The 20,000-nt window shown below is 47.9% G+C and overlaps 1 protein-coding gene across 1 annotated transcript in view; it reads left to right on the top strand.

Moving 5' to 3' along the window:
• Positions 1 to 15,412, top strand: part of ints11 (integrator complex subunit 11) — a 16,032-nt gene extending 620 nt beyond the window's left edge. Inside the window, exons 2-12 of the mRNA XM_034078863.2 lie at positions 641 to 738; positions 816 to 889; positions 995 to 1,223; positions 2,895 to 2,993; positions 4,949 to 4,983; positions 5,091 to 5,229; positions 5,335 to 5,399; positions 6,834 to 7,023; positions 7,156 to 7,239; positions 14,756 to 14,845; positions 15,227 to 15,412. Coding sequence (XP_033934754.1) covers positions 641 to 738; positions 816 to 889; positions 995 to 1,223; positions 2,895 to 2,993; positions 4,949 to 4,983; positions 5,091 to 5,229; positions 5,335 to 5,399; positions 6,834 to 7,023; positions 7,156 to 7,239; positions 14,756 to 14,845; positions 15,227 to 15,412 — 1,289 coding nt within the window. The remainder of the gene's footprint in view (positions 1 to 640; positions 739 to 815; positions 890 to 994; positions 1,224 to 2,894; positions 2,994 to 4,948; positions 4,984 to 5,090; positions 5,230 to 5,334; positions 5,400 to 6,833; positions 7,024 to 7,155; positions 7,240 to 14,755; positions 14,846 to 15,226) is intronic.
• The last annotated feature ends 4,588 nt before the right edge of the window (positions 15,413 to 20,000 follow it).

Below are 20,000 nucleotides of genomic sequence, written 5' to 3'. Positions count from 1 at the left end.
AGGATGTGTACTACAGGAGGGTATGGCCTTTAAAGGATGTGTAGTACAGGAGGGTATGGTCTTTAAAGGATGTGTACTACAGGAGGGTATGGCCTTTAAAGGATGTGTACTACAGGAGGGTATGGTCTTTAAAGGATGTGTACTACAGGAGGGTATGGTCTTTAAAGGATGTGTCCTACAGGAGGGTATGGCCTTTAAAGGATGTGTAGTACAGGAGGGTATGGTCTTTAAAGGATGTGTAGTACAGGAGGGTATGGTCTTTAAAGGATGTGTACTACAGGAGGGTATGGTCTTTAAAGGATGTGTCCTACAGGAGGGTATGGTCTTTAAAGGATGTGTACTACAGGAGGGTATGGTCTTTAAAGGATGTGTAGTACAGGAGGGTATGGTCTTTAAAGGATGTGTAGTACAGGAGGGTATGGTCTTTAAAGGATGTGTACTACAGGAGGGTATGGTCTTTAAAGGATGTGTACTACAGGAGGGTATGGTCTTTAAAGGATGTGTACTACAGGTATTACAGATGGAGTTACAGTAGTCAGTCAGTAGGGGCTTGGACTGGGAGCACAGGATGTATTTATATATGTGTGTATTTATATATATATATGTGTGTATTTATATATGTGTATTTCTGTGTGTGTAGGGGCGGGGCAGGACGTGGGGCGCAGCTGCATCCTGGTCTCCATCGGGGGGAAGAACATCATGCTGGACTGTGGCATGCACATGGGATACAACGACGATGTAATATCACTATCATTGCATCAAAGGAAACATGTTGTTGTTGTTGTTGTTGTTGTTGTAATACGGCTGTGTTTCAGAGGCGGTTCCCAGACTTCTCGTACATCACTCAGAACGGACGGCTCACGGAGTTCCTGGACTGCGTCATCATCAGGTGCGTACTACACTTCTCTAACATGTAGACAGACATGAACACAACAACAACAACAACAACAACAGAAAGCACGAGTACACACATAACTGTCGACGCGTTGTCCAGCCACTTCCACCTGGACCACTGCGGGGCGCTGCCCTTCATGAGCGAGATGGTGGGCTACGACGGGCCCATCTACATGACGCACCCCACCAAGGCCATCTGCCCCATCCTGCTGGAGGACTTCCGGAAGATCACCGTGGACAAGAAGGGCGAGACCAACTTCTTCACCTCGCAGATGATCAAGGACTGCATGAAGAAAGTAGTCCCTCTCAACCTGCACCAGACCGTCCAGGTGAGCCAGATCACGCACCTGGGGGTCTCCCACTCACCTGGGGGTCTATCACTCACCTGGGGGTCTCCCACTCACCTGGGGGTCTCCCACTCACCTGGGGGTCTCCCACTCACCTGGGGGTCTATCACACACCTGGGGGTCTCCCACTCAACTCACCTGGGGGTCTATCACTCACCTGGGGGTCTCCCACTCACCTGGGGGTCTATCACACACCTGGGGGTCTCCCACTCACCTGGGGGTCTCCCACTCAACTCACCTGGGGGTCTATCACTCACCTGGGGGTCTATCACTCACCTGGGGGTCTCCCACTCACCTGGGGGTCTATCACACACCTGGGGGTCTCCCACTCACCTGGGGGTCTCCCACTCAACTCACCTGGGGGTCTCCCACTCACCTGGGGGTCTATCACACACCTGGGGGTCTATCACTCACCTGGGGGTCTATCACTCACCTGGGGGTCTATCACACACCTGGGGGTCTATCACTCACCTGGGGGTCTATCACTCACCTGGGGGTCTATCACACACCTGGGGGTCTCCCACTCACCTGGGGGTCTCCCACTCAACTCACCTGGGGGTCTATCACACACCTGGGGGTCTATCACACACCTGGGGGTCTATCACTCACCTGGGGGTCTATCACACACCTGGGGGTCTATCACACACCTGGGGGTCTATCACTCACCTGGGGGTCTATCACACACCTGGGGGTCTATCACTCACCTGGGGGTCTATCACACACCTGAGGGTCTATCACACACCTGGGGGTCTATCACACACCTGGGGGTCTATCACTCACCTGGGGGTCTATCACACACCTGAGGGTCTATCACTCACCTGGGGGTCTATCACACACCTGGGGGTCTATCACTCACCTGGGGGTCTATCACACACCTGGGGGTCTATCACTCACCTGGGGGTCTATCACTCACCTGAGGGTCTATCACTCACCTGGGGGTCTATCACACACCTGGGGGTCTATCACACACCTGGGGGTCTATCACTCACCTGGGGGTCTATCACACACCTGAGGGTCTATCACTCACCTGGGGGTCTATCACACACCTGAGGGTCTATCACTCACCTGGGGGTCTATCACACACCTGGGGGTCTATCACACACCTGGGGGTCTATCACTCACCTGGGGGTCTATCACACACCTGGGGGTCTATCACTCACCTGGGGGTCTATCACACACCTGGGGGTCTATCACACACCTGAGGGTCTATCACACACCTGGGGGTCTATCACACACCTGGGGGTCTATCACACACCTGAGGGTCTATCACACACCTGGGGGTCTATCACACACCTGGGGGTCTATCACACACCTGGGGGTCTATCACTCACCTGGGGGTCTATCACACACCTGAGGGTCTATCACTCACCTGGGGGTCTATCACACACCTGGGGGTCTATCACACACCTGGGGGTCTATCACTCACCTGGGGGTCTATCACTCACCTGAGGGTCTCCAGATCAATATCACAGACTGTGTGTGTGTGTGTGTGTGTGTGTGTGTGTGTGTGTGTGTGTGTGTGTGTGTGTGTGTGTGTGTGTGTGTGTGTGTGTGTGTGTGTGTGTGTGTGTGTGTGTGTGTGTGTGTGTGTGTGTGTGTGTGTGTGTGTGTGTGTGTGTGTGTGTGTGTGTGTGTGTGTGTGTGTGTGTGTAGGTGGACGATGAGCTGGAGATCAAGGCGTATTACGCGGGTCACGTCCTCGGAGCCGCCATGGTTCAGATCAAAGTGGGCTCTGAGTCCGTCGTCTACACCGTGAGTCAGAACACCTCCATCACATGACCTACAGAACACCTCCATCACATGACCTACAGAACACCTCCATCACATGACCTACTGAAACACCTCCATCACATGACCTACAGAAACACCTCCATCACATGACCTACAGAACACCTCCATCACATGACCTACAGAACACCTCCATCACATGACCTACAGAACACCTCCATCACATGACCTACAGAAACACCTCCATCACATGACCTACAGAACACCTCCATCACATGACCTACAGAAACACCTCCATCACATGACCTACAGAACACCTCCATCACATGACCTACAGAACACCTCCATCACATGACCTACAGAACACCTCCATCACATGACCTACAGAACACCTCCATCACATGACCTACAGAACACCTCCATCACATGACCTACAGAACACCTCCATCACATGACCTACAGAACACCTCCATCACATGACCTACAGAACACCTCCATCACATGACCTACAGAACCACCTCCATCACATGACCTACAGAACACCTCCATCACATGACCTACAGAACCACCTCCATCACATGACCTACAGAACACCTCCATCACATGACCTACAGAACACCTCCATCACATGACCTACAGAAACACCTCCATCACATGACCTACAGAACACCTCCATCACATGACCTACTGAAACACCTCCATCACATGACCTACAGAACACCTCCATCACATGACCTACAGAACACCTCCATCACATGACCTACAGAACCACCTCCATCACATGACCTACAGAACACCTCCATCACATGACCTACAGAACACCTCCATCACATGACCTACAGAACACCTCCATCACATGACCTACAGAACACCTCCATCACATGACCTACAGAACCACCTCCATCACATGACCTACAGAACACCTCCATCACATGACCTACTGAAACACCTCCATCACATGACCTACAGAACACCTCCATCACATGACCTACAGAACACCTCCATCACATGACCTACAGAACCACCTCCATCACATGACCTACAGAACACCTCCATCACATGACCTACAGAACACCTCCATCACATGACCTACAGAAACACCTCCATCACATGACCTACAGAACCACCTCCATCACATGACCTACAGAACACCTCCATCACATGACCTACTGAAACACCTCCATCACATGACCTACAGAACACCTCCATCACATGACCTACAGAACACCTCCATCACATGACCTACAGAACACCTCCATCACATGACCTACAGAACACCTCCATCACATGACCTACAGAACACCTCCATCACATGACCTACTGAACACCTCCATCACATGACCTACAGAACACCTCCATCACATGACCTACAGAACACCTCCATCACATGACCTACAGAACACCTCCATCACATGACCTACAGAACACCTCCATCACATGACCTACAGAAACACCTCCATCACATGACCTACAGAACACCTCCATCACATGACCTACAGAACACCTCCATCACATGACCTACAGAACACCTCCATCACATGACCTACAGAACACCTCCATCACATGACCTACAGAACACCTCCATCACATGACCTACAGAACACCTCCATCACATGACCTACAGAACACCTCCATCACATGACCTACAGAACACCTCCATCACATGACCTACAGAACACCTCCATCACATGACCTACAGAACACCTCCATCACATGACCTACAGAACACCTCCATCACATGACCTACAGAACACCTCCATCACATGACCTACAGAAACACCTCCATCACATGACCTACAGAAACACCTCCATCACATGACCTACAGAAACACCTCCATCACATGACCTACAGAACACCTCCATCACATGACCTACAGAACACCTCCATCACATGACCTACTGAAACACCTTTACACATATATATATATATATATATATATTATATCAGCATCTGTGATAACTTCTTCTCTCTGTTTCAGGGCGACTACAACATGACTCCTGACCGACACCTGGGGTGAGTCTGCTGCCATTATACTTCATCTTCATCATCACCCTCCTCCTCTTCCTCACTCTCTGTGTGTGTGTGTCTGTGTATGCGTGTGTGTGTGTGTGTGTGTGCAGTGCTGCGTGGATAGATAAGTGTCGTCCTGACGTCCTGATCTCAGAGTCGACGTACGCCACGACCATCAGAGACTCGAAGCGCTGCAGAGAGAGAGACTTTCTGAAGAAAGTGCACGAGAGCATCGAGAGGGGGGGCAAGGTACATATAAGCATCATATATACACATAATATATGAGAGTATTATTATTAGTGTGTTATAGTATAAACTGTGTGTGTGTGTGTGTGCGTGTGTGTGTGTGCGCAGGTCCTGATCCCGGTGTTTGCTCTGGGTCGAGCTCAGGAGCTCTGCATCCTGCTGGAGACCTTCTGGTAAAACTGACCCTTTATTATTACTAGACTCTCAGGACATGATCTGAATCATAAAGACACCTCGATGAACTGTAGTTTATAAAAACATCCCATATTAACTCACCAGCTGATGTAATACCACTTCAACGTATGATGGTGTAATACCAGTTCCCTCCACAGGGAGAGGATGACCCTGAAAGTATGATGGTGTAATACCAGTTCTCTCCACAGGGAGAGGATGACCCTGAAAGTATGATGGTGTAATACCAGTTCCCTCCACAGGGAGAGGATGAACCTGAAAGTATGATGGTGTAATACCAGTTCTCTCCTCAGGGAGAGGATGACCCTGAAAGTATGATGGTGTAATACCAGTTCTCTCCACAGGGAGAGGATGACCCTGAAAGTATGATGGTGTAATACCAGTTCCCTCCACAGGGAGAGGATGACCCTGAAAGTATGATGGTGTAATACCAGTTCTCTCCACAGGGAGAGGATGACCCTGAAAGTATGATGGTGTAATACCAGTTCTCTCCACAGGGAGAGGATGACCCTGAACGTATGATGGTGTAATACCAGTTCTCTCCACAGGGAGAGGATGACCCTGAACGTATGATGGTGTAATACCAGTTCTCTCCACAGGGAGAGGATGACCCTGAAAGTATGATGGTGTAATACCAGTTCTCTCCACAGGGAGAGGATGACCCTGAAAGTATGATGGTGTAATACCAGTTCCCTCCACAGGGAGAGGATGACCCTGAAAGTATGATGGTGTAATACCAGTTCCCCCCACAGGGAGAGGATGAACCTGAAAGTATGATGGTGTAATACCAGTTCCCTCCACAGGGAGAGGATGACCCTGAACGTATGATGGTGTAATACCAGTTCCCTCCACAGGGAGAGGATGAACCTGAAAGTATGATGGTGTAACCCCAGTTCTCTCCAAAGGGAGAGGATGAACCTGAAAGTATGATGGTGTAATACCAGTTCTCTCCACAGGGAGAGGATGACCCTGAAAGTGTGATGGTGTAATACCAGTTCTCTCCACAGGGAGAGGATGACCCTGAAAGTGTGATGGTGTAATACCAGTTCTCTCCACAGGGAGAGGATGACCCTGAAAGTGTGATGGTGTAATACCAGTTCTCTCCACAGGGAGAGGATGACCCTGAAAGTGTGATGGTGTAATACCAGTTCTCTCCACAGGGAGAGGATGACCCTGAAAGTATGATGGTGTAATACCAGTTCCCTCCACAGGGAGAGGATGACCCTGAAAGTGTGATGGTGTAATACCAGTTCCCTCCACAGGGAGAGGATGACCCTGAAAGTGTGATGGTGTAATACCAGTTCTCTCCACAGGGAGAGGATGACCCTGAAAGTGTGATGGTGTAATACCAGTTCTCTCCACAGGGAGAGGATGACCCTGAAAGTATGATGGTGTAATACCAGTTCTTTCCACAGGGAGAGGATGAACCTGAAGGCTCCCATCTATTTCTCCACCGGTCTGACGGAGAAGGCCAATCATTACTACAAGCTGTTCATCACCTGGACCAATCAGAAGATCCGGAAGACCTTCGTCCAGAGGAACATGTTCGAGTTCAAACACATCAAAGCTTTCGACCGTTCCTACGCCGACAACCCCGGACCTATGGTACTGAATATATATATATATCTGTGTACGTGCAGGTGGTGCGTTCAGGGTCCCTGCTAGTAATAGTATATCTGTGTACCTTCAGGTGATGCGTTCAGGGTCCTGTTATAATACTGTATATCTGTTCTTCAGGTGGTGTTCGCGACGCCTGGGATGCTCCACGCTGGTCAGTCTCTGCAGATCTTTAAGAAGTGGGCGGGACACGAGAAGAACATGGTGAGAGACTTATTGTTATTACATACAGTGCATCCGGAAAGTATTCATACCCCTTCACTTTGTATGTTACAGTCTTATTAGTATAGTAGAACAAATATTAAACAGAATGCCTCTTGAGGGCATGAAGAGACAAAAAGTCCACCTCGCTCCCATTAGGCTCCTATGCAAAAAACATCCGGATCTTTCTTCAGAACAGAGAGGAGTACACTTTAGACAAACTGCTCTCCTCTTCACATTTACCACACAAAACCCAACAAAACATATCTTTCAGTTCATCGGCGTTCCCTGATGTCACGGTCTGTTCGTTTTTTGATGAGAGCCATAGTTTTTGAACAGGTGTCAAAATGGTCAGATATAATCCTCAATGCATTCAGTGCTGCAGCTGGTAACCATGGTGCTGCAGCTGGTAACCATGGTGCTGCAGCTGGTAACCATGGTACTGCAGCTGGTAACCATGGTGCTGCAGCTGGTAACCATGGTGCTGCAGCTGGTAACCATGTTGCTGCAGCTGGTAACCATGGTGCTGCAGCTGGTAACCATGGTACTGCAGCTGGTAACCATGTTGCTGCATCTGGTAACCATGGTGCTGCAGCTGGTAACCATGTTGCTGCAGCTGGTAACCATGTTGCTGCAGCTGGTAACCATAGTGCTGCAGCTGGTAACCATGGAGCTGCAGCTGGTAACCATGGTGCTGCAGCTGGTAACCATGGTTCTGCAGCTGGTAACCATAGTGCTGCAGCTGGTAACCATAGTGCTGCAGCTGGTAACCATGGTGCTGCAGCTGGTATGGTGCTGCAGCTGGTAACCATGGTTCTGCAGCTGGTAACCATGGTGCTGCAGCTGGTAACCATGGTGCTGCTGGGCAGATTGAAAGCTTTGATCTCTGGACTCACACAGGTGTTGTGATGAGGTGCTCAGCACAGAAACAAACACAGACTGTTCTGTCTGATGGAGACTTCATACTACCTACTTCTGATACTGAACTCCCTCAGCCTACTTTCAGCTGCAGACCACTCGAGCTGGTTTCTCCAAAATTACCGACCCTGCCTTTCAGCTTCTTCACTATTTTTCCTACTCTTCCAGTTTAACATTTCACTTTCAAGTTTTCAACAAAGTCATTGCAATGCATTTTCTAGTTATTATTATTTCACCAATACTTTGGCTCTCCATAACCTCAGCTTATTTTCAGCTACAGAAACCATTCAAATATTAAACTATTCAGCCTTTTCTGGAATCGATGGGAAACCTTCAACTTTTTCAAAATATGTTATACTTTTTGAAATATTCAGCTTTTTAAACTCTTTTTTTAACATGGAAGTCAATGGGAGGAGCCTTCAAATCCTCTTTTACTACCCCTTACGCCAAATGCTTCTCCTTCCACATACTTTCAGCTAGAGACTTTAAAATGATCACAAGACCTTCAGCTATAAAACTTGTTCTTCAGATTTTTGATATCTTTTACACTTTTTGAGATATTGAACTTAGTTTGGAGCTTGGCAGAGAGGCCTTTTTCAGATGTTAACATGAGAGTGGATGGAGCAGCTGGTTGAGTCTAGAGTGCTTTGATCTCAAAACAGAGTCGAGCAGTGCTTGAAATTCTCCCCCAAAAGTATTTAAACTTGCCATAATTCCCAAACCCTACACTCCTCAGACATATTCTTTCATGGAAAACGTAGGAAATCTCTCCTAGGTTGGAAAATAAAAAAAATTGATAAAATAAATTAAACAAAATGCCTCTTGAGGGCCTGAAGAGAGAAACACTGTCAACATGTCTCCATTAAGATCAATTGTAAATACAGCCTGCTCTTTCCTCACACACCTACCGCACACCTTTACTTAATCTGCCAAACATGCCACATTATTGACCCAAAAGCTCAAAAAAGACACACAGACACTCCCCACGGTCCTGAGACGCTCCACGCATTGACATTTCACCGATATCTGCTACGGTTCTTCAACAAAACGTTCCCATGTAAGAGCTTTGTCTCTCATTCAGATCAATGAAAAAGCTCCGCTCTGACTGATTACTGCACATCACCATGGAAACCTTTGATCTCTGGACTCACGGGCAGTTGTTTTGATAATACGTCATTAGCTCAAACACCTGTGTGATGATGTCATAACTCCAGCTGACGAGCTCAGAGCGCCAGCACCCATCACACTGTGGCCCTGAACAGCTGAGCGACATCTTCCAATCAGAGCAGACGCGCCCACAGACACACACACACACACACACACACACACACACACACACTGAACATCTCTACCACACACACACACACACACACACACACACACACACACACACACACACACACACACACACTGAACATCTCTACCACATGCGCACGCACACACACACACACACACACTGAACATCTCTACCACATGCACACACACACACACACACACACACACACTGAACATCTCTACCACACACACACACACACACAACACAACCACTCTCTCTCATGCACACACACACACACACACACACACACACACACACACACACACACACACACTGAACATCTCTACCACACACAACACAACCACTATCTCTCACACACACACACACACACACACACACACACACACACACACACACACACACACACACACACACTGAACATCTCTACCACACACAACCACTCTCTACCTCTCTCTCACACACACTGGATGTCTCTATTACATAATGTACATACACACACACACACACACACACACACACACAGGCCAAAGGCCTTTTCTAGGGATCGACCGATATGGCTTTTTCAAGGCCGATACCGATTATAAGTAACCAAGGAGACCGATAACCGATATTTGGAACCGACATACATTTTCAGGAGAATCAGAAAATCTTGGTGTCAAAATGTAGAATAACAGAAACTCCAACACAACTTCTTTAAATGCGTTTAAGCATATATTATGTTTAATGAACTTTTAAACATCTTACAACTGGTTTCCTCTCTGAGCCTTTTCTTTAGTGCAGCCATCTGCTATGAGTTAGAGAGAGACAGGAAGTGGGGCTGCAGGCTGACATGCTCAACTAACAATAACGCTTAATTTATTATATCAAACCAATGCCTGTCTGTCTAGCATGACATCCCAATAAGCTGCTAGCAACTGCAAAACACTAGTGAGGCTATTACAGTTGACCTAACGTTAGTCTAGTAGCCTCACTTCTAATATTTTACTAAACATGTTGGCTAGCTAATGAGCTTCACATATCAACCTGAAAAACCGCGAGGCTCCACTCGCAATATTAACGGTCAGATTGAAAACAACATCGACCCCATTTCTCCGGTCAATGACGGGAGAGTTTTGAAAGTGACAAAACACTGTTTCACACATTTAAAAACAATTAACCAATGTTTACCCAGGATTCAGGCACCTTCCCTGGCTTGTAAAATGTGGTGATGCGCCCTGGAGGTATCAGACTATTTAAAACATGGATACCCAGGATTCAATCACTTTTCCTGCAGCCTGTTCTCTGGGTGCAGTCTGGGTGCAAGAGCCATGCGCTGCAAGGAGATCTGTGGGTGCGCTCTGTGGCTCTCACAGCCCGCTTCTCTCTGGCTGCTCTCTCCCTGTATTCACAGCACTTTTCCCCAGCTTTCAAACACTTATTGCTGGGTATGAAAGCCTTGTGCATCACCCTGGAGCTCTGCCTAGGTGCCTTTGAGTGTGAGACCCTGCTTACAGCAGTGAACCTGCTGCCAGCATTACAAACATATTAATCAGGCGTTTTAACACTTTTTTCCATGAAAATGATTTTGATTCACTATCATGGGGCTATATAAATCAAATTCCGGGTAATTAGGAGCACAATTGTACCTTTTACTATTTAAATGTATTTGTATTATATATTTTTGGGCTATTAAAGTGACATTTCTGGGTGACTTTGTCAGTTTATGGAGCTTAGCCCACAATTCCCGGAGGTTCCAGGCCGAATTTGGGAGCTCATAGGCGGCCTGCCATGCGCCCCCACCCGTGGAAATCTGAAAAAAGTAAAGAAAACGGTCAATTATATCTTAAAATAATCAAAAATGAAGTTAAAAAAAAGTGCCAACGAGGGAGGGGCTCCAAAAAGCTCAAGTCTTCGGCGCTTCGGGCGGAAGCCCCGGACACTTTTCCACTCCCCCGTTGCGTTTTCCAACGGAGAGGGGAATCGAGACCTCCCCTCCTCCGTCAAAAAAAAATTCATTCATGTTTTTCAAGCTACCATCTGCACGAAATCGGAAACCCAGTTTTTGAGAGGACTCAGAAAAAAAACGTCTGTTTCCCATCATGGAGGAATGTGTCCGCTCCATGAGGGCTTTGGCTCGGATACAATTGTTGCCTGGAGACAGTGGTTGCGTTAGACTTTTTGGTTGTCAGTCATTTTGACGGACAGGATCGTAACATTTCCGTCATAATCTATTATTACCGGTCATTTTATTTTTCATGTTTTAATGATGAGATGAGACGTATTTAATATTTATGTTTGGGTACTGAGCAGCAAATGTTCAAACATAAAAATGTTTTAATGATTCATACAGAACTTTTAAGAGCATGAAGAAAAAAAAGAAGATGAACAAAGACACCGACCGTGTGGTCACTTTCCATGTCAACACGAACATGAATGATTTATTGGTTCCTGCACTGACAGCCAGCAGAGGGGGCAGAGGCCGCTAACAACACCACGACCACTGAGCCTCAACAGGCTAATATGAACAATGCCATCGTTTTAAATGAGACAATTACAATCAAAATATGAACTAAACATTTACAAGAACAACTCAATTGACCTGCTGTCGCCTGAACGCTGCATCGCCGTGCACCCTCGGACAAATCCCTTACTCAGCTTCTCTACAGATGTCGCAGAACATTCTGCCACCTTCCCTCCTCAGCCCCTCAAACTCTTGCTCCCACTGAACCCCGTACTCCCACCTGAACTCCTTGCCACTTGCTTGCCCCTCTGCCGCCGGCTGAACGCTGTCAGTCTTAGTCTTACTTGCTGGTCCTTCATCCTCCACCGCATCAATCCCTCTGTTCACCTCGTTTATCCACACCATCACCATCTCTGGGCTTATTAGGGGCTAAAACCCAGGCAGCAGAGTGCCACTGCTGCTGCGAGAGGAGGAAGAATGCATACGATTTAAGGGCCTGGCAATCTCAAGTACCTCCAGCATAAACACAGCAGCCTCTGGTAGTCAGACCCCTCTCAGGACTCCGGTCAAGACTCTCATGCGGTCCCCAGCAGCCTCTGGTAGTCAGACCCCTCTCAGGACCCCGGTCAAGACTCTCATGCGGTCTCCAGTAGGCTCTGGTAGTCAGACCCCTCTCAGGACCCCGGTCAAGACTCTCATGCGGTCCCCAGCAGCCTCTGGTAGTCAGACCTCTCTCAGGACTCCGGTCAAGACTGTCATGCGGTCCCCAGCAGCCTCCGGTAGTGAGACCCCTCTCAAGACCCCGGTCAAGACTGTCATGCGGTCCCCAGCAGCCTCCAGTAGTGAGATCTTTGGGAAGCTTCTCCCATTCTTCTCTGCAGATCGTCTCAGGCTCCATCGGGTCGGATGGGGAGTGTCGGTGACAGCCATTTTCAGATCTCTCCAGAGATATTCAATCCGGTTCAAGTCTGGGCTCTGGCTGGGCCACTCAAGGACATTCACAGACCCGAAGCCACTCCTCTGTTATCGTGGCTGTGTGCTTTGGGTTCTTGTCCTGTTGAAAGCTGGACCTTCGACCCAGTCTGAGGTCCAGAGCGCTCTGGAGCAGGTTTTCATCAAGGACCTCCCTGTACATCGCTGCATTCATCTTTCCCTTGATCCTGACCTCCCAGTTCCTGCTGCTGAAGAACCTCCCAGTTCCTGCTGCTGAAGAACCTCCCAGTTCCTGCTGCTGAAGAACCTCCCAGTTCCTGCTGCTGAAGAACCTCCCACTTCCTGCTGCTGAAGAACCTCCCAGTTCCTGCTGCTGAAGAACCTCCCACTTCCTGCTGCTGAAGAACCTCCCAGTTCCTGCTGCTGAAGAACCTCCCACAGCATGATGCTGAAGAACCTCCCAGTTCCTGCTGCTGAAGAACCTCCCAGTTCCTGCTGCTGAGGAACCTCCCAGTTCCTGCTGCTGAAGAACCTCCCAGTTCCTGCTGCTGAAGAAGCTCCCAGTTCCTGCTGCTGAAGAACCTCCCAGTTCCTGCTGCTGAGGAACCTCCCAGTTCCTGCTGCTGAAGAACCTCCCAGTTCCTGCTGCTGAAGAACCTCCCACAGCATGATGCTGAAGAACCTCCCAGTTCCTGCTGCTGAAGAATCTCCCAGTTCCTGCTGCTGAAGAACCTCCCAGTTCCTGCTGCTGAAGAACCTCCCAGTTCCTGCTGCTGCCTCCACCATGCTTCACTGGAGGGATGGTGTTGGCCAGGTGATGAGCGGTGCCTGGGTTCCTCCAGACATGATGCTTGGCATTCAGGCCAAATTTGGTTTCATCAGACCAGACAATTTGTTTTTCTCATGGTCTGAGAGTCCTCTAGGTGCTCCATGGGAGCTTTCATGTGCCTTTTGCTGAGGAGTGGCTTCCTCCTGGCCACTCTACCAGGAAGGCCTGATTGGGGGAGTGCTGCAGAGATCCTTGATTGTGCGGGCTAAAATCCTTGATTGTGCGGGCTAAATCCTTGATTGTGCGGGCTAAATCCTTGATTGTGCGGGCTAAATCCTTGATTGTGCGGGCTAAATCCTTGATTGTGCGGGCTAAATCCTTGATTATGCGGGCTAAAATCCTTGATTATGCGGGCTAAAATCCTTGATTGTGCGGGCTAAATCCTTGATTGTGCGGGCTAAATCCTTGATTGTGCGGGCTAAATCCTTGATTGTGCGGGCTAAATCCTTGATTATGCAGGCTAAATCCTTGATTATGCGGGCTAAATCCTTGATTATGCGGGCTAAAATCCTTGATTATGCGGGCTAAAATCCTTGATTGTGCGGGCTAAAATCCTCGATTGTGCGGGCTAAATCCTTGATTATGTGGTAAATTCTGCGATCGCAGAATCGCGTTTTTCTGGAGGGTCTATTATGTACATCTGATATTTCATTTGATCATTTTTAACACATTTGCGAAAAATTCTTTAAAAACGTTTTCCATTTGTCGTTATGGGGTATTGCGTGTGGAATGTTGAGAAACAAAAATAATTTAATCCGTTTTGAAATAAGGCTGAAACATAACAGAATGTGAAATAAGTTGAGGGGGGTGAATACTTTCCAGATGCACTGTTCCTGTAATAAGTGGTTGTTGACATCTGTCAGGAAATCATGAAGGAAGCTCACCTGTAATAACCAGCTGTTGTTGTTGTTGTGTTCAGGCGATCATGAAGGAAGCTCACCTGTAATAACCAGCTGTTGTTGTTGTTGTTGTTGTGTTCAGGTGATCATGAAGGAAGCTCACCTGTAATAACCAGCTGTTGTTGTTGTTGTTGTTGTGTTCAGGCGATCATGAAGGAAGCTCACCTGTAATAACCAGCTGTTGTTGTTGTTGTTGTGTTCAGGTGATCATGCCGGGTTACTGCGTTCAGGGAACCATTGGACACAAGATCCTGAACGGACAGAGGAAGCTGGAGTTGGAGGGCAGGGCTACGGTGTGTGTGTGTGTGTGTGTGTGTGTGTGTGTGTGTGTGTGTGTGTGTGTGTGTGTGTGTGTGTGTGTGTGTGTGTGTGTGTGTGTGTGTGTGTGTGTGTGTGTGTGTGTGTGTGTGGTGTGTGTGTGTGTGTGTGTGTGTGTGTGTGTGTGTGTGTGTGTGTGTGTGTGTGTGTGTGTGTGTGTGTGTGTGTGTGTGTGTGTGTGTGTGTGTGTGTGTGTGTGTGTGTGTGTGTGTGTGTGTGTGTGTGTGTGTGTGTGTGTGTGGTACATGTCGCCAGCTAACAGTGTGTGTGTGTGTGTGTCACAGCTGGAGGTGAAGCTGCAGCTGGAGTACATGTCGTCAGCTAACAGTGTGTGTGTGTGTGTGTGTGTGTCCCAGCTGGAGGTGAAGCTGCAGGTGGAGTACATGTCCTTCAGTGCTCATGCAGATGCTAAAGGCATCATGCAGCTCATCAGGATGGCTGAGCCCAGGAATGTGCTGCTGGTTCACGGAGAGGCCGTCAAGATGGAGTTCCTCAAGGGCAAGATCGAGCAGGAGTTCAGTGAGTACCCTCAAGATCAATAGCCGCGTTCACACCGCGTACTTTGCAGTACTTAGTGCCCTGGGGTACTTAGTGCCACTAATTACCCCAGGGCACTAAGTACCAATTGCGTTCACTCCGGAGTACTTTTCCCTGAGGGAAGATTACGCAAATGAGCCGCTGACGTCACTTCTTCTTCTTCTGCTTTGGGTTTACTGGCAGGCTGCAAACAACTTCACGGCGTATACTGCCAACCGAAGTCCCGGGCCCGAAGTCCCCGGAGTTGGGGAAAGCTTCAGCTTCTACTGAAGCCTTCCGAGTAAATCGCCAGAACGCCGACACCTCCTCATCTCCACCGCTCCCATGTTTTCTTTTGTGTTGCCATAAGTTATTCTCTCTGCGTTGGTGCGCGGGGCTAATGCTAATAATTCTAATGCCACAAATACAATGGCGGCTTTACAAAACTTTTCCGAGTTTTACGGGGCGTGGTTTGCAATTCGCCCAGCCAATCAGAACTGGGGGACTTTTTCCCCCCAGGATAGTACCACCTCTCAGCAGGCACTAACAATGGGGGTAAAAGTTCCCGGCACTAAGCACTCCTTTTGGTGTGAACGCAACATAAGGGGTACTAACGGAACTAAAGGGGAAAAGTACTCCGGTGTGAACGCAACATAAGGGGTACTAACGGAACTAAAGGGGGAAAGTACTCCGGTGTGAACGCAACATAAGGGGTACTAACGGAACTAAAGGGGGAAAGTACTCCGGTGTGAACGCAACATAAGGGGTACTAACGGAACTAAAGGGGGAAAGCACTCCGGTGTGAACGCAACATAAGGGGTACTAACGGAACTAAAGGGGAAAGTACTCCGGTGTGAACGCAACATAAGGGGTACTAACGGAACTAAAGGGGAAAGTACTCCGGTGTGAACGCAACATAAGGGGTACTAACGGAACTAAAGGGGAAAAGTACTCCGGTGTGAACGCAACATAAGGGGTACTAACGGAACTAAAGGGGAAAAGTACTCCGGTGTGAACGCAACATAAGGGGTACTAACGGAACTAAAGGGGAAAAGTACTCCGGTGTGAACGCGGAGTACTTTTCCCGTTTAGTTCCGATAGTTCCTGGGATTTTGCGTTCACACCAAAAAGAGAACTTAGTTCATGAGGACTTTTACCCCCATGCCATATTTGCTGGCATTAGCATTATTAGCATTAGCCCTGCGCACCAACGGAGAGGGAATAACGTCTGGCAACACAAAGAAAACATGGGAGCGGTGGAGATGAGGAGGTGTCGGCGTTCTGGCGATTTACAGTCCCGAACTCCGGGGACTTCCGGCCGGGGACTTGCCTATACTGCCACCCGGCGTATACTGGGTGGCAGTATACGCCGTGAAGTGGTTTGCGGCCTGCCAGTAAACCCAAAGCAGAAGAAGAAGAAGTGACGTCATCGGCTTCATTTGCGTAATCTTCCCTCAGGGACTTATTCCGGTGTGAACGCGATCTGCTCTTTAGTTCCATGGGCGAACTAAATGCTGGGAACTAAGTACGGCAAAGTACTTGGTGTGAAAGCGGCTATTATACACACCCGCAAGATCACTATACACTCCCTCAAGATCACTATACACTCCCTCAAGATCAATATACACTCCCTCAAGATCAATATACACTCCCTCAAGATCACTATACACTCCCTCAAGATCACTATACACTCCCTCAAGATCAATATACACTCCCTCAAGATCAATATACACTCCCTCAAGATCACTATACACTCCCTCAAGATCAATATACACTCCCTCAAGATCAATATACACTCCCTCAAGATCAATATACACTCCCTCAAGATCAATATACACTCCCTCAAGATCACTGAACCCAATGTTAGAGTCTCTGAACCCAATGTTAGAGTCTCTGAACCCAATGTTAGAGTCTCTGAACCAAATGTTAGAGTCTATGAACCCAATGGTAGAGTCTCTGAACCCAATGGTAGAGTCTCTGAACCCAATGGTAGAGTCTATGAACCCAATGGTAGAGTCACTGAACCCAATGGTAGAGTCTATGAACCCAATGGTAGAGTCTCTGAACCCAATGGTAGAGTCTCTGAACCCAATGGTAGAGTCTCTGAACCCAATGGTAGAGTCTATGAACCCAATGGTAGAGTCTCTGAACCCAAATGTTAGAGTCTATGAACCCAATGGTAGAGTCTCTGAACCCAATGGTAGAGTCTCTGAACCCAATGTTAGAGTCTATGAACCCAATGGTAGAGTCTATGAACCCAATGGTAGAGTCACTGAACCCAATGGTAGAGTCTATGAACCCAATGGTAGAGTCTCTGAACCCAATGGTAGAGTCTATGAACCCAATGGTAGAGTCTATGAACCCAATGGTAGAGTCTCTGAACCCAATGGTAGAGTCTATGAACCCAATGGTAGAGTCTATGAACCCAATGGTAGAGTCTATGAACCCAATGGTAGAGTCACTGAACCCAATGGTAGAGTCTATGAACCCAATGTTAGAGTCTATGAACCCAATGGTAGAGTCACTGAACCCAATGGTAGAGTCACTGAACCCAATGGTAGAGTCTCTGAACCCAATGTTAGAGTCTATGAACCCAATGGTAGAGTCACTGAACCCAATGGTAGAGTCTATGAACCCAATGGTAGAGTCTATGAACCCAATGGTAGAGTCACTGAACCCAATGGTAGAGTCTACTGAACCCAATGGTAGAGTCACTGAACCCAATGGTAGAGTCACTGAACCCAATGGTAGAGTCACTGAACCCAATGGTAGAGTCTATGAACCCAATGGTAGAGTCACTGAACCCAATGGTAGAGTCACTGAACCCAATGGTAGAGTCACTGAACCCAATGGTAGAGTCACTGAACCCAATGGTAGAGTCACTGAACCCAATGGTAGAGTCACTGAACCCAATGGTAGAGTCACTGAACCCAATGGTAGAGTCACTGAACCCAATGGTAGAGTCTATGAACCCAATGGTAGAGTCACTGAACCCAATGGTAGAGTCACTGAACCCAATGGTAGAGTCACTGAACCCAATGGTAGAGTCACTGAACCCAATGGTAGAGTCTCTGAACCCAATGGTAGAGTCTCTGAACCCAATGTTAGAGTCTCTGAACCCAATGGTAGAGTCTCTGAACCCAATGTTAGAGTCTATGAACCCAATGTTAGAGTCTATGAACCCAATGGTAGAGTCTCTGAACCCAATGGTAGAGTCTCTGAACCCAATGTTAGAGTCTCTGAACCCAATGTTAGAGTCTCTGAACCCAATGGTAGAGTCTCTGAACCCAATGTTAGAGTCACTGAACCCAATGGTAGAGTCTCTGAACCCAATGTTAGAGTCTCTGAACCCAATGGTAGAGTCACTGAACCCAATGGTAGAGTCTCTGAACCCAATGGTAGAGTCTCTGAACCCAATGTTAGAGTCACTGAACCCAATGGTAGAGTCTCTGAACCCAATGGTAGAGTCTCTGAACCCAATGGTAGAGTCTATGAACCCAATGTTAGAGTCTCTGAACCCAATGTTAGAGTCTCTGAACCCAATGGTAGAGTCACTGAACCCAATGGTAGAGTCTATGAACCCAATGGTAGAGTCACTGAACCCAATGGTAGAGTCTACTGAACCCAATGGTAGAGTCTACTGAACCCAATGGTAGAGTCACTGAACCCAATGGTAGAGTCTCTGAACCCAATGGTAGAGTCTCTGAACCCAATGGTAGAGTCTCTGAACCCAATGGTAGAGTCACTGAACCCAATGGTAGAGTCTCTGAACCCAATGGTAGAGTCTATGAACCCAATGGTAGAGTCTATGAACCCAATGGTAGAGTCACTGAACCCAATGGTAGAGTCACTGAACCCAATGGTAGAGTCACTGAACCCAATGGTAGAGTCACTGAACCCAATGGTAGAGTCACTGAACCCAATGGTAGAGTCTATGAACCCAATGTTAGAGTCACTGAACCCAATGGTAGAGTCTATGAACCCAATGGTAGAGTCTATGAACCCAATGGTAGAGTCTATGAACCCAATGGTAGAGTCACTGAACCCAATGGTAGAGTCTATGAACCCAATGGTAGAGTCACTGAACCCAATGGTAGAGTCTATGAACCCAATGGTAGAGTCTATGAACCCAATGGTAGAGTCTCTGAACCCAATGGTAGAGTCTACTGAACCCAATGGTAGAGTCTATGAACCCAATGGTAGAGTCTCTGAACCCAATGGTAGAGTCACTGAACCCAATGGTAGAGTCTATGAACCCAATGGTAGAGTCTATGAACCCAATGGTAGAGTCTATGAACCCAATGGTAGAGTCTATGAACCCAATGGTAGAGTCTATGAACCCAATGGTAGAGTCTCTGAACCCAATGGTAGAGTCACTGAACCCAATGGTAGAGTCACTGAACCCAATGGTAGAGTCACTGAACCCAATGGTAGAGTCTCTGAACCCAATGGTAGAGTCACTGAACCCAATGGTAGAGTCTATGAACCCAATGGTAGAGTCTCTGAACCCAATGGTAGAGTCTATGAACCCAATGGTAGAGTCTCTGAACCCAATGGTAGAGTCACTGAACCCAATGGTAGAGTCTATGAACCCAATGGTAGAGTCTATGAACC

The sequence above is a fragment of the Pseudochaenichthys georgianus genome, unplaced genomic scaffold (genome assembly GCF_902827115.2).
Source record: "Pseudochaenichthys georgianus unplaced genomic scaffold, fPseGeo1.2 scaffold_503_arrow_ctg1, whole genome shotgun sequence".
NCBI lineage: Eukaryota > Metazoa > Chordata > Actinopteri > Perciformes > Channichthyidae > Pseudochaenichthys > Pseudochaenichthys georgianus.
Note: the sequence above shows the minus strand (reverse complement) of the source record. Positions and strands in the feature narration are given on the sequence as shown.